We start from the raw sequence: 13,359 nt of genomic DNA on the forward strand, positions 1-13,359 counted from the left end.
AAATGGAATATAAACGGCTACAACGGTTCCAAAAATGATGGCACCATTAATGAGGCGTTTCTCATACAAGACCTCTGTAGCACTCTAATAGCACAGGACACTGAATTCTGTGTCAGTTAGCAGTTCATTGATTGAATGATAATCCAGATGGTTCCCTCTCACCACAGCAGGACACATCCTTTTAAACCACTTGATTGATTATTTGATTAAGTGGGCTAACTAATTGATTCGGCGACTGATTTTTCTTCACAGAACATTTCCCCCAATGTGCTTGAGGAGTCAGCTGTGTCCGATGACATCCTGTCCCCGGACGAGGATGGCGTGTGCTCGGGACGGTACTTCACGGAGAGCGGCTTGGTGGGATTGCTCGAACAGGCTGCTGAGCTTTTCAGCAATGTAAGACAATAAAGCTATAGCAATGCAAAATATGTACCACCATCTGATATCATTGTAAAAATTACTGTAATTCTTCACAATTTTGAAAATATATGGCTACATGTGTTCTAAGTGAAATGCAAATATTGATGCTGTTAATTTTATTTGCTAGATCTTACAATTAATTACATTTTATAAACATAATATTATCTCAGCCTTTAATCTGAGAAAAAAATTGTGAAGACAAAATATTTCGTATTTTTTTTCAAAACATCTATAATTTCCTTTAAACTATAAAAAAATAAGTACATGCTACTTTTAGGGTAGTTAATGGGAACTTTTCATGAATAATTCACCACTTCCTGTTATTTTTATCCATTTGCCAATCTGGTAGATGAGGAGCCTTTATTATTTAGCCTCTATTTGCACTGAGATCGGACCAGTGATTGAACTGCTTCACAGAGTGTTGTTTTGGGGTTTAGAGTTACCAAGTCTCCATAACAACCATCGTAAACTAACTACTAAAAATAAATAAATAATAAAAAAAACATTACTATGTGATGAAACAACCGTTTCACAAAACAACTGTTTCGTCAAACAGTTGTGTGTGAGGGAAACATGGAGTTTGTTTAAGTCTGACTTGAACTGGAACCATGTGCATTGATAAGAACAAGACTTTTTTAGTGTAGTTCCCCAATAAACATGCAACTAAAGAACCCCCATTGTGGGGTCAAGAAGAAAGCATTTAGATCATTGAAGGAAAGGATGATATAAAAGGGTCTTAAGATTGAGCTTTTCAGCACCAGACACTCAGGGGATCAGATGCAGTCTTGTTTCTATTCAAAAGTCATATTTTAAATAAAAATCTAGTATGCTATAACTGTATACTGAAAAAGGGTCTTCGTTGGGTCCTTCAAGAAGATAATTATCCAAAACTTGTAGTCAAATCAACACAAAAATGTGAGTTCAAACTCCTATGGCCTTATCAGTCCCTAGACCGATATCCTATTGAAAACCTAGAGAGATTACGCTAAAAATAATTCCTCATTGAAAGAGGAATCATTGAAAGAATGATTCCTCAATGATTCCCCTTTCTATATGATCCAGTCTTGTTAAATGTTCTAAATAAAAGGCTGAGTGACATCCTGTGGTACAGGGTGCCATTAACTGAGTCACATGTGACCTTGACTCCATCTTTATAGATATATGGTTCATCTTCATGCTATAACGTGTTTTTTATTAGGGTGGTCTCTATGAGGCAGTGAATGAAGTGTACAAGATCATCATACCAATCTTGGAGGCTCGAAGAGATTTTCGAAAACTGGCTTCCACACATGACAAGCTTCACAGAGCTTTTGATAACATTATCCAGAAGGTAAAGACTATAATGAAACTTCTAATTTATTCATCTAGGTGATGTTAAACATACAATAGAAAACCTTTTTGTGAGGCTGGGAGCCATTTTATAAAAAGCTTCTCATAATTATGGCTCTCAAAAGGAATCCTCATGTAAAAATAGAATTTGACGTAATAAAGAAAACATGACACACGTGCCATAGTGATTAAGCTGATTTAAACTCTTCTTGTTTTCCCCATCAGGGCCACAAGAGGATGTTTGGCACCTATTTCCGTGTGGGTTTTTATGGAGTCAAGTTTGGAGACTTGGATGAACGGGAATTTATTTACAAGGAGCCTGGAATCACGCATCTGCCCGAGATATCACACAGGCTAGAGGTACAAGGGACTGAACTGTATGTGTGTTTTGTCTGAAATGAAATGGGAAGATGGTGCCCAGCTGGACTGGTAGAATCCCATAACAGCAGAGGGACTTTGAGTGAACAGCATGAGAGAGTGCAATAACTAGCAATTATCCATCTGTTTTTCGTGAGCCTTTTAGGAGCATGGAAAAATCATTTACATGCTTGTGAGGGGAATTAAGTCCATATAATGTCAGCATCAAGCATTCATCTCACCAGGGAAGCCGCTATGCTATGCTGCTATGCTTTATAATATCTTTCAAACATCAACATGAATTATCCCAAAATATTCAGTATTTTATAAAGATTATATTAAGTTAAAAGCTTTTCCTATTCTCAGAACTTTTATAGCCAGTGTTTTGGAGATGAAACGCTGGTAATGATTAAGGACTCTACACCTGTGGACAGAAAGCAGCTCAACCCCAGCAAGGTAGGTCACTGTACTACTGTATTACACAGTTTTTCCACTGATGTCTGTCAAACATCAGTGAATAAGTATGAAGTTTAATGGTTACCACTGACCAACAGATAATAGACACTAAGCAGTGGCACTGCCAAACACTTTTCTGCTTTGTCTTGGTTGTTTTGCTTCTTTCCTTTCCAAAATAAACCAAATTTATTTTCATTTAATTGACGATCCTGTCCTCACTCATCAATATATTTTTGCAAAGTAATTACAAAGTCTTTGGTGTGTGTGGACTGGATATCCAGAGGGGATTCAAGACTATGGCCCACTTTGTGCATGGTCACTCTCTTTACACATGCTCCATGTGTCCATTTACACATGCTCACTCTCTAGGCTAGTAAGGTGTCAATATAGCGCCCTCCTCCTACATACATAGGTAAAGTATTCCTTACCCATATGCAGTCCACACCAAGTTTAAATCCTCACTCAATTTAAACTATTCCATTAAGAATATTTTCAGTTTTCAATGTACGTGTGTGATGGAAAACATCCAAGCAAAGCAAAAACCTGAACTGTACAGTGCACTAAATCTCAGTTCTCAAATAAACCACCACTTCTGTCTAGGCATATATTCAGATCACATATGTGGAACCCTTCTTTGATGACTATGAGATGAAAGACCGTCTAACGAACTTTGAGAAGAACTTCAACCTGAGGCGGTTTATGTACACTACGCCCTTCACCAAGAGTGGACGACCTCGGGGTGAGCTCAACGAGCAGTACAAGAGGAAGACCATCCTCACCACCATGCACGCCTTCCCCTATGTCAAGACACGCATCAATGTCATCCAGAAAGAGGAGGTCAGTTCCATAAAAGGGATGGGCTCTTATTTAATTTTTTTTTTTGACAATGTAAATGGGCAGGAATGAGATTTTTACAATACAAGCACCTTGAGTAAAAATATGATAATGACAGTGTGTACTGAGCAAAAACAGTACACACTGAACATTTTCAGTCCTAAATTTGCTAAGACAGATTAACAGATTGAATTAATATTTGTCATTTATATCATGTATTTATGTGTTCTGATACAAAGAGTAACTAGTAGTTTCTAAGCAATTTCAGCACAAACTGCTACACATATTTGTCCTTGTCTTGTTGAGTAACAGAAATATGATAAACTGATATCATCAAGTTTATTAGTCTGGCTAATTGCACGGACGGACTTCTTGGGTTTGACTTATTTACAGACATGATGCTTTAAACTTTCTACATGTAGTTTTAAATCATCCAGCCATTACCTAACATACTTACGCTTGTGAAGTTGTGAGGGGGGGCTGGTATTTATCCCCAGTGGTCCATTGGCGAGAAGGGGGAGTACACACAAGACAGGACACCAATCCATTGCAGGGCAAAAAGAGACAGACAGGACAAACAACCATATACACACACACTCACACTTAAGGAAAACTAAGAGGAATCATTTAACTTAACGGTGATGTTTTTGGATTGTGGGAGGAACCCAGAGTACCCAGAGAGAGCCAAAGCGTGCATAGGAAGACCATGCAAACTCCATGCAAAAAGACCTTGTGACCCTGTTCCAGGATTCATGTGATGGGTTGGGGTCCTTTAGTTTCTAAGTAATAACTGTTTATGTTTTTTGGGACTGGAATTGTTTCCAAGCAGCTTAATTTGTCTTTCTTTTGGGAAAAAGCCAAGTCAGTTTGTCCAGCAGCAGACTGACAGTGCTCAATAACAGGTATAAGAGGGGCAGCACTGCATAACCTTACAGCACCATACTGCTGGAATAAACAACAGTTATTACAGCCCTTAATCATAAAAATGTTAAGTATAAGAGCTTTTTTAAACCATGAGTGGTTTCAAAAAAGCCAGTCATGGCTTTTTCACACAGTCATGATCAGCATGAATGTGTGAAACTTTATTGTGGCTTCATACCAGAGACCAACCCATGCACGTCTGACATTAACACTGACATTGCAATAATTTTACCCCTCTATTCCTTCTAGTTTGACCTTACTCCGATAGAGGTGGCCATAGAGGACATGCAGAAGAAAACTAGGGAGCTTGCAGTTGCCACACATCGGGAGCAACCTGATGCTAAGATGCTACAGATGGTGCTACAAGGCTCTGTGGGAGCCATTGTTAACCAGGTAAGCAGGGTTTCAGATTTATTTTTTTTATTTTTATTTTTTCCATTTTCTTTCTCCGAAGAGTTTTTGTGGCGCTAGTGGCTCGTATTTTTTTGACAGTAGGCAGACAGGTAGGAGGGTGAGGAGAGGGGGAAGACATGCGGCAAAGGTTGTCGGGACCGGGAGTCGAACCCGCGACGTCCGCGTCGAGGACTAAGGCCTCCAAACGTGGGGCGTGCTAACCCCCTGCGCCACCACAGCACGCCCCTCAGATTTATTTTTTAATGAAAATAGCCCCTGGTCTGATGTAATGCTTGCTTTTGTGTGTGTGTGTGTGTGGGGGGGGGGGGGGGGGGGGGGGGGGGGGTGTATATATACAGTACAGACCAAAAGTTTGGACACACCTTTCTAATTCAATGGTTTTTCTTTATTTTCATGACTATTTATAAGGCAAGAAATCCCACTTATTAACCTGACAGGGCACACCTATGAAGTGAAAACCATTTCAGGTGACTACCTCTTGAAGCTCATCGAGAAAATGCAGAGTGTGTGCAAAGCAGTAATCACAGCAAAAGGTTGCTACTTTGAAGAAACTAGAATATAAGGGGTATTTTCAGTTGTTTTACACTTTTTTGTTTAGTGCATATTTCCACATGTGTTATTCATAGTTTTGATGCCTTCAGTGTGAATCTACAATGTCAATAGTCATGAAAATAAAGGAAACCCATTGAATTAAAAGGTGTGTCCAAACTTTTGGTCTGTACTGTATATATACTGTATATCACTATCTATTTAAAATATAAAAAATTTGGTAGTAAAGAGCTTTATTTTGCTACTATGTTTTAGATTGTTAAGTCATACATACTGTTATTGCTGTATAGGAGCTAGAACTGCAGGTGATGTCAAATAGTGTGTGAGAGAATAGCTGGTGTTAGACAAATCTGAAGTGTGTTTCAAAACAAAATTATTTTAAACTGTTAGCATCTTAAATTAGGTTTACCATGATAGACATTATTAATGCGGTTGGCAATAATAACTCTAAATACCAGACTCTATTTGAAAGAACTCCTAAGATGACTCCTGCTCTGCTTTGTCATACAATGAATATATAACAAACTAGATCACCTTTATTTCTGTTATTACATTTACAATTTTTATCTTAGTCCAAGTCTTCACGTCAGACAAAAGACAGTGATCACACATCAAAGCTTTCTACCTATCTATAACCTTAATCCTTCCTTTGCTTCCTCTTGATTCAGTTAAACGTCAATCCATGGACCTTTACTCCTTTCATGTCTCTGCTGCATGGCGTGTTGAACCGGAGGTCTCTTTGATCTGATAGCTTCCAGGTTCTGCCAGCATGGCGAATGTTGGAGTAATGACAAAGCAAGCTTCAGTGTCTCCATTTCCTTTCTCCCCTTATGTTTTATCTTCCAGTGTCTTAATCTGACAGTTTCTCTCGCTCTGACTTGATGGTTGTATACATAACGCTAATGCTCAGCAGCTTGGTAAACATATAACTCCTGACTGTAATCAGTGCAGGAGGCTGGATTTCTGTGTGTGTGTAGATCTGTAGCTCAGACCCAGGACTGAGGCCCAGACCCAATGCATTTATGATGCTAATCAGAGCTGTTTAACTGTGCTTGTCGTGATGTGAGCTTAGTGTGAGCGTTCTGTGGTTTTATGATGAATATAAGTTAGGATAACAAGATTTCATGCTGGGGAAATGGCAGCCAAATGGTGGCGGTACGCAGGCTTGGCGGGGACTTTAGCCATTCAGTACGCTAATCATGCCTCCTTCTCTGATCTGATCTCTTCCTCATGCTTTGGTTTAGTGCCTTGTTTCCTAGTTGCATTAGACAATAAGTTCATTTCCCCCCATTTCTAAACGAGAACCATTCTCATCCCTTCTTTTGTTCATATACTCCCAAGCACTTCCTCTCATTCCTTCCTCTGCCATGTTTTCCTTTCTCTTTCTTCCTCCCTCTCTAACTTTGTCCCTTTGTGTTTGTTCCTTCCCTCCACTCTCTCCCTCTCCGCCCATGCTGCAGGGCCCGCTGGAGGTGGCCCAGGTCTTCCTGAATGAGATCCCGGCAGACCCCAAGCTCTTCCGTCACCACAACAAACTGCGCCTGTGTTTCAAAGAGTTTATAATGAGGTAAGACAGGAGCAAATGATCACCACCTTATGATACACACCACAGCAGATTCATGCAAAATTGAAAAAGGCAGCATAAACATACTGTGCTTACCACCACCAGTGTGGAATGACTGAATGTAGTGTGACGTGTTTTGGGCTCCTCTGGACTTGATACAGGACTATGCAAGCGCAGGTCATTTACTGTATGTAGATGCTTTTTAGGTGAGTGATAAAAGTTCATGAGCCCTTTTTCATTTCACCAGTTAGTCTGTTTAGTATTTTTGGTTAATGGCAGCGGCTGACAAGATAAAAGAAAAAAGAAAAGTATCAAACTTCAAAGAGACTTTCTTTGTAGAAATGACAATATTTTTTGGTGACGACATGAAGAAAGTAAAAATCCTCTGTAGGCTTTGTGTGGTCTTATTGCTTAAATTATGTTAATGCAGAAGGCTAAGGATTTTTCTAAATTAAATCAAGATATGATTAAAGAATATAAATTGACAAGAATTAAGTTTTAATTCTTGCCATCCGACTTTCTAAATGCAAGTTTAAATTTGGGTCAAAGTGTCAGTCATCAATAATTAAAAGAAAGGCCTTTATTGCAGCAGTAAAATATTACACTAATACATTTGAAGCATCATATCTTTATTAGAGGACAACAGTAAAAGAAATCCCATGTAAAGAAGTAACTGTTTTTAACCAAATTACAAGTGGAATAATTGTTTCTATCACTGCTTTTAATGCTTGGTGCAGTTCCCTTTTACCAAATGACAGGATTTAGTCTTTTCTCACAAGGTTGCAGCATTCAGAGGAAGAGATCTGTGGCCATTCCTCTTTACGCACTCTTGCTAGGTTTATCCAGAGTCCACTCTTTTTGCTCTTTCTACTTTTTTATTATGTTGAAAAACATGTTTTCAGTTTTCATGCAGAGCTCACCACATGTTTTATTAAAATATCCTGCTATTTCAAATAGTCTGTAATACCATGAACTCTGAAGCACTTACTGGAACCTTTGAAAGTGAAACAGACTCCTAGCATCACAGATCTTCTGTCATACAATGACACTTTTTGCCTTCCTTGCTATATGTGATGGCAAATAAAATGTTTCTCATCCAGCCTCGTTTGTCACAGTTTTGTTTTACACTTTTTGTAATTTATTTTTTATAGTTGTTTACTTACAGCTATAGTGTCTATTAAGGTAGACACTATAGATCTACAATATATTGCTAATATATCATGATGGCAACTTCAGTTTGCACAATATTCATATTGCAAAGGACTGTTTGGAGTGCAATATTAGTTGGCTGGTATATTCATCCAACAATATATTCCAAGTAGTACGAACTTGAATTTTCCATGCTAATGTAATGTATACATTTTCACAGAAGCAGATGATCACACTGGACACGAATGATATTTCCCAAAATGCTGAAGGTCAGAGAGTGATGGAAGCATAGAATAGAATAAGGGGAAAGAAGAAAAAACATATTTTGTTATCATCATTGCAGTATTCACCAATATTATCACAATCGCAACATTTTCTAAATTTACATATCTTTAACAGACACACATGTGCCTTTTGAAATGCAAAGATCTGTCAAATTTTGAACAGTGACTAGTGGCTGAACTCCTCCCCTGGTGAAGGTTTCTGAAAGTCAAGGCTGAATTCTTAAAAAAGTTCAGTGTGAGATTATGCTGCTGAAATAAAATATAATATATTGTAAGACTTTTTAAACCTCTTTGCTGGAGGTTCCAATGTCTCTGAAGGGTTCTGGTTTTGTTCAGACTATTTCAAATTGAGTTAAAATGTAGAGTTTTTTGATATTTTATATATTCTAAATGTAATCTTAACCCTCCTGATGGTGTCAGAGTGGCACTGTGAATGTTTGTGCACGGGTATCTTCATGTTTGTGTTTGTGGCCACTCATCTCCTGTGCATGTGTGATTTCCCTCCAAAAGATGGTTTACATTTTTCTAACCAACATGTTACATCCAGCTGCCTTGATTGCTACAAGCAGGTTGGCAAATATTTACACTAATTTCAGAAAGGTTTATTTTTCTATTTTAGATCTAAATCCAAACAAGACCACATATGATGATTAGTGTCCTAATCTTCAACAACAACAAAAAACTGCTCTTAGTTTGTTGTATGACTTTTACTTTACAATAGATTTAATGTGTTGCACCTTAAACACAATGTCTGTCCATTGCACAGTGACCGATACTATATCAGATAAACTGTGTGTGAAATCTCCAAATGGTTATGAGTTATAAAACCAGCTCTAGATATAAAAAAACTTTTACATAAGCTGTATTTAAATTACAAGAGTATGCAAACAAAAAAACAAACATTTAAATAAAACTGGCAGCAAAAAGTTAAATCACATGCCCACTATGATCCAGAAAATAGCATTTCTCCCTTAGCTAATAAGCAAAGGCAAAATGTTTTTTGTTTCTCATTAAAAAGTCAAAAGCTGCTTCCCTTCTTCTCCTCAGTGCCTCTTAAAAGCAGAAACTTGTTCTAACCTGCTCTTGTAAAATACATAATTGTAGAGATTAGGACTTAAACAACCGGGATTTTAGAGGGGCGTTGATTGATTAATGAGTATGGGCCTGCCTGTCTCAAGCTTTGTGTTGCTGTGACTGGTTTGTAAACTGCCTTTGGCATTAAGCTATTAAGCTGGAGGATGATGTTTGACGCATAATGCAACAAAATGACGTTTCTTTCAGACCTAATGCTATTGACTTAAAAAAAAAAAAAAAGACCATCAGTAGTCACATGATTAGTAAATCAAGCCCTTCTGTGTGTAATTTAATCTCAGTATGAGTACCGCTTTTAGTTTTTGAAGGGTTCAAATTCTTCTGGGTATGAAGCATTTGTGAACAAATAAAGCATCATAAAGAATCCCAGAATCCCAGTCTGGGAGAGCATTAATCAGAGAAGCAGCCAAGAGGCTGAATATGCGGCAGTTCTGGAGCAAAATCTTGTAAGAAGCATCAAAAGACTTGAGACTGGGGCAACAGATCACCTCACAGCAGGGCATGAACCCTCCACATACACCCAGAGTCAAATAGTTGTCTTCAAAATATATGCAAATACTAAAACGGCCCAGTCAAAGTCCAGATCCTTGTAAAATTTGAATAGGTGAATAGGTACAAATTTAAATGTACCTATTTAAATAAATAAATACTTTTCAAATGCACTTTTCCTCCATCTTGATTTTGATTGTGAGCTTGCAGTGCTGAAGAATTTTTTATAATTTTTTTTATGTCGCCTAAGAAAATACAAGGATGATGCCTGTACTTGTGCAAGCAGATTTTACTGTAAAAGACCATCCTTATCTTTTGATTTACTGGCAGAGTGATGCCAAATATCTAAAATGTTCATCAGATGGAACGTTGTTTAGTCAGTCAGTCAGTCAAACACCAGCAGATGTTTTGTGACTCTACCATCATTACCGCTTTTACTGAACATTCTTACGCAACCCTAGCGTTTCCATATTACCTTCATTAAAAGCTAAGAGATAAACACAGACATGTGTTTGCAATCAGCGCCTTCTTTCTTATTTCCTACATAGGGCTCTGTATGTTGGCCGTTAGACATGTCGTGATAGAGCGCTGTGGAGAGAAACCACACTCCCTCTATGCTCCAGATCCTTTTAGTGCTTTCCTTCATAACAAGGCTTTGTCCTTTTTCTAGCACATGAGGGAGGCCAAAATGTTTTATTTGTTGGTTAGTTGTTTTTCCTCTGCTCTGTTTAACTTTGCTCTGGGTCATGCGCGGTCTGTTTCACATTTCAGCAGGAGTATTTGGAAGGAATCCAATCAACATATGGAAATTCCCAAGAGTCTAATAAACTGGAAACCCATTTAGAGATCTGGTGTGGAAAGGACTCAGATTTATGTCAAGTAGTTACAGGACATTGTTAGCATGGAACACTGCAGTTATTCTTGAAGGTTTGAGTGGGAGAGAGGGGATTATGAATAGATCGGCTGCTCAGGATTACTTCTGGAGCTCCTTTTAGCTCTATATATATATAAAAAAAATGCAGTAGCGATTGAACTTGTTTTTCATTTCATGCTGTGGAACCAAATTTTGCTTATAACAGCTGTCTCATATTGTTTTGCTCTCTGTCTTTTAGGTGTGGTGAGGCTGTTGAGAAGAATAAGCACTTAATCACATCAGACCAGAAGGAGTACCAGCAGGAGTTGAAGAAGAACTACAACCGCCTGAGAGAAAACCTGAGGCCCATGTTGGAGAGAAAGATTCCCGAGCTTTACAAACCCATTGTCAGGCCTCGGCTGGAGAACAGGTGAGCCAAGCAGGCGTTTTTGGTTTTTTTTTTTTTTTTGGTTGGTAATGAGGGAATAAAAAGAGACATTTTATTTCGAGAGTTTAATGTATTTTCGCCAATAATGCCAACTTGTTGAGATTTTGCATCAATACCAAATAACTTTCTACCACATTTTCAATAAAGACTGCCACTCATTAAGTATTTTTAGAGTTAATCATCATAAGCTTAGTAGATCTTTCACTAAAATTCAGGTTGGTTTCTGTGCATGTCATTAAACAGCGTCTGTGAGACAGTTTCTCTATGCAAACTGCCTGGTATAAATGTGCTAAAATTAGAATATTCTCCTGATTGTTAAACATAAAAATGTGATTCCTCATTTTTTCCCCTGCCTGTATTTAAAGAAGTTAAAAAAGGACATTTTCAAAATAATAAAATAAACCTTTTTCAAGAAATGAATATTAATGTGGCTTTTCTATGAACTGATATTGCACATCTTTATAAATCCCATTGTATTTTCTTTGTAGCCCTTCTAATATTATTCCTTGTTGTATTTACATTTTTCACGTCTTTTCTGATCCATTGTCAGGGACTCTTTCAAACGCTTGAGTTTCCGCAGAACCCTGGAGGAAAACTCCTGAGGTGCCTCAGCTTGCTGGGAAGTACTGCAGAAAGGCGAGGGAAATTGTCACAAAGTCTAAGGCATAAAAGAAGATAAGCTGAAAAAAACTGCTGGTGACACCTCGGAAAGTATCTGAGGAAAAAGGCATGTCAACATGGAGGACTCACCTTTTTTTTTTTTTTGTAAATTCAGCATTGTGCATACATGCATGACCACTTTTGTAATGTCATGTATGCTGCATAAGAACAGAGCACAGAAAAAAGGGTAAATGGTTATCCTTAGCAAAGTGTAGCTTTTTAAATATTTCACTGTAAAATCAAGTCCTGATAATGCTGCAAACATTTTCTCGTGGTCAGCAAAGCTCTTTTACTGACCCAGTGTTCATACTATGTATATTCTGCCAATGATTGTGTCCTGTATGTATGTACATCTCTGAATGAACATGCTGATTTGCATATGGCACAGAATAAAAAAGTTTGAGTGATCAACAGTTCTGGTTGGCGCTACAGAACCTCTGGGTTTCTATGCATGACATTTTTTAGTTAAATTTTTAGTTTAATTATTTATAAAGTTCAAATAATTGAACTTTATAAATAATTATATAATTCAATTATTTGTACTGGATGGATTATGCACTGGAGAAATATGTACAAATTTCTGCTTTAGCTTGCATCCTTGTCTTGCTTTCTTACTCCTGGACATCCAGCACTTAACAAACAAACAGGAGCAGGAAATCCTCTCTGAGGTCTAAACTGCAGTCCACAGATGCATAAAAGCCACTTTTTCTGTATATAGTTCCATTTACAAAAATTTAAAAGTATTTTGCATTTTATTTGATAGCAATTTAACTTTTGTACATATAGCAGTTCCAGTGCCAAATTTAAAGCGTTTCTTTGTATCATATATGAGAAACTTCAGAAGAATTGCAATATTTTTTAAAATCCAGCCAGCACAGGTTATGCTGAAATACTTTTTCAGCAAAGGTTTGCAAGACCTGCTTTTGAACATGAAATATTGCTAATCTTATTATTTACATACATGACAGCTCAACCTGTTAGTTTTATGTTCTAGGTCACAATGTATTTAATGTAAATGTGTTTATTTTTCATAAATAGAAATACATTTTAAATACATTATCATTGCTCAATTGATTAATTGTATTTATTAGCTGTTAGATTTTTTTAATGGTTTAGTAAAACAAAGTTATGGAACTTGCTGTATCAACTAAGTATTAATTAAAGTGCATTTCTATTTTTGAACTAATCTAAACGTGTGTTGTAAGATACATTTGTGGCATTCAAATCTGTTGTTTGTTGTCTATTTGTTCATACAGTTTGTTTTACTAAATTAGGAACATTTGTCAAGCACAGTCCTTTTGCAGAAAGTTAATAAATTTAACATATGCATATTTCTTTTCTGTCTATAATGTCCAGTTTCTTTGTTGGTATAAAAGCACTGAGTCCTGCACTAAAAATTACTCTAGATCAAATGTCTGTGTTATGAAAAAAAAAAACAGTATTTAAAGGAGCATGACTTACTACTAAATACATTAGTAAATCATTTCTTTAGTGTATCATAGGATGATTGAAACTCAGCAAATTGGCAATCATTTAATAA

At 37.2% G+C, this 13,359-nt stretch overlaps 1 protein-coding gene across 2 annotated transcripts in view; it reads left to right on the forward strand.

The window, feature by feature from the left end:
• dock8 (dedicator of cytokinesis 8) overlaps positions 1-13,154 on the forward strand; it is a 62,913-nt gene extending 49,759 nt beyond the window's left edge. For both annotated transcript variants that reach the window (XM_023343436.1, XM_023343437.1), the window contains 9 exons: positions 253-396; positions 1,619-1,750; positions 1,975-2,109; positions 2,473-2,562; positions 3,163-3,399; positions 4,567-4,710; positions 6,741-6,847; positions 10,971-11,141; positions 11,710-13,154. In XM_023343436.1, the coding sequence (XP_023199204.1) occupies positions 253-396; positions 1,619-1,750; positions 1,975-2,109; positions 2,473-2,562; positions 3,163-3,399; positions 4,567-4,710; positions 6,741-6,847; positions 10,971-11,141; positions 11,710-11,761 (1,212 nt within the window). In that variant the 3' untranslated portion in view covers positions 11,762-13,154. The remainder of the gene's footprint in view (positions 1-252; positions 397-1,618; positions 1,751-1,974; positions 2,110-2,472; positions 2,563-3,162; positions 3,400-4,566; positions 4,711-6,740; positions 6,848-10,970; positions 11,142-11,709) is intronic.
• Positions 13,155-13,359: the final 205 nt, after the last annotated feature.

Source organism: Xiphophorus maculatus, chromosome 12 (assembly GCF_002775205.1).
Source record: "Xiphophorus maculatus strain JP 163 A chromosome 12, X_maculatus-5.0-male, whole genome shotgun sequence".
NCBI classification, from domain to species: Eukaryota; Metazoa; Chordata; class Actinopteri; order Cyprinodontiformes; family Poeciliidae; genus Xiphophorus; species Xiphophorus maculatus.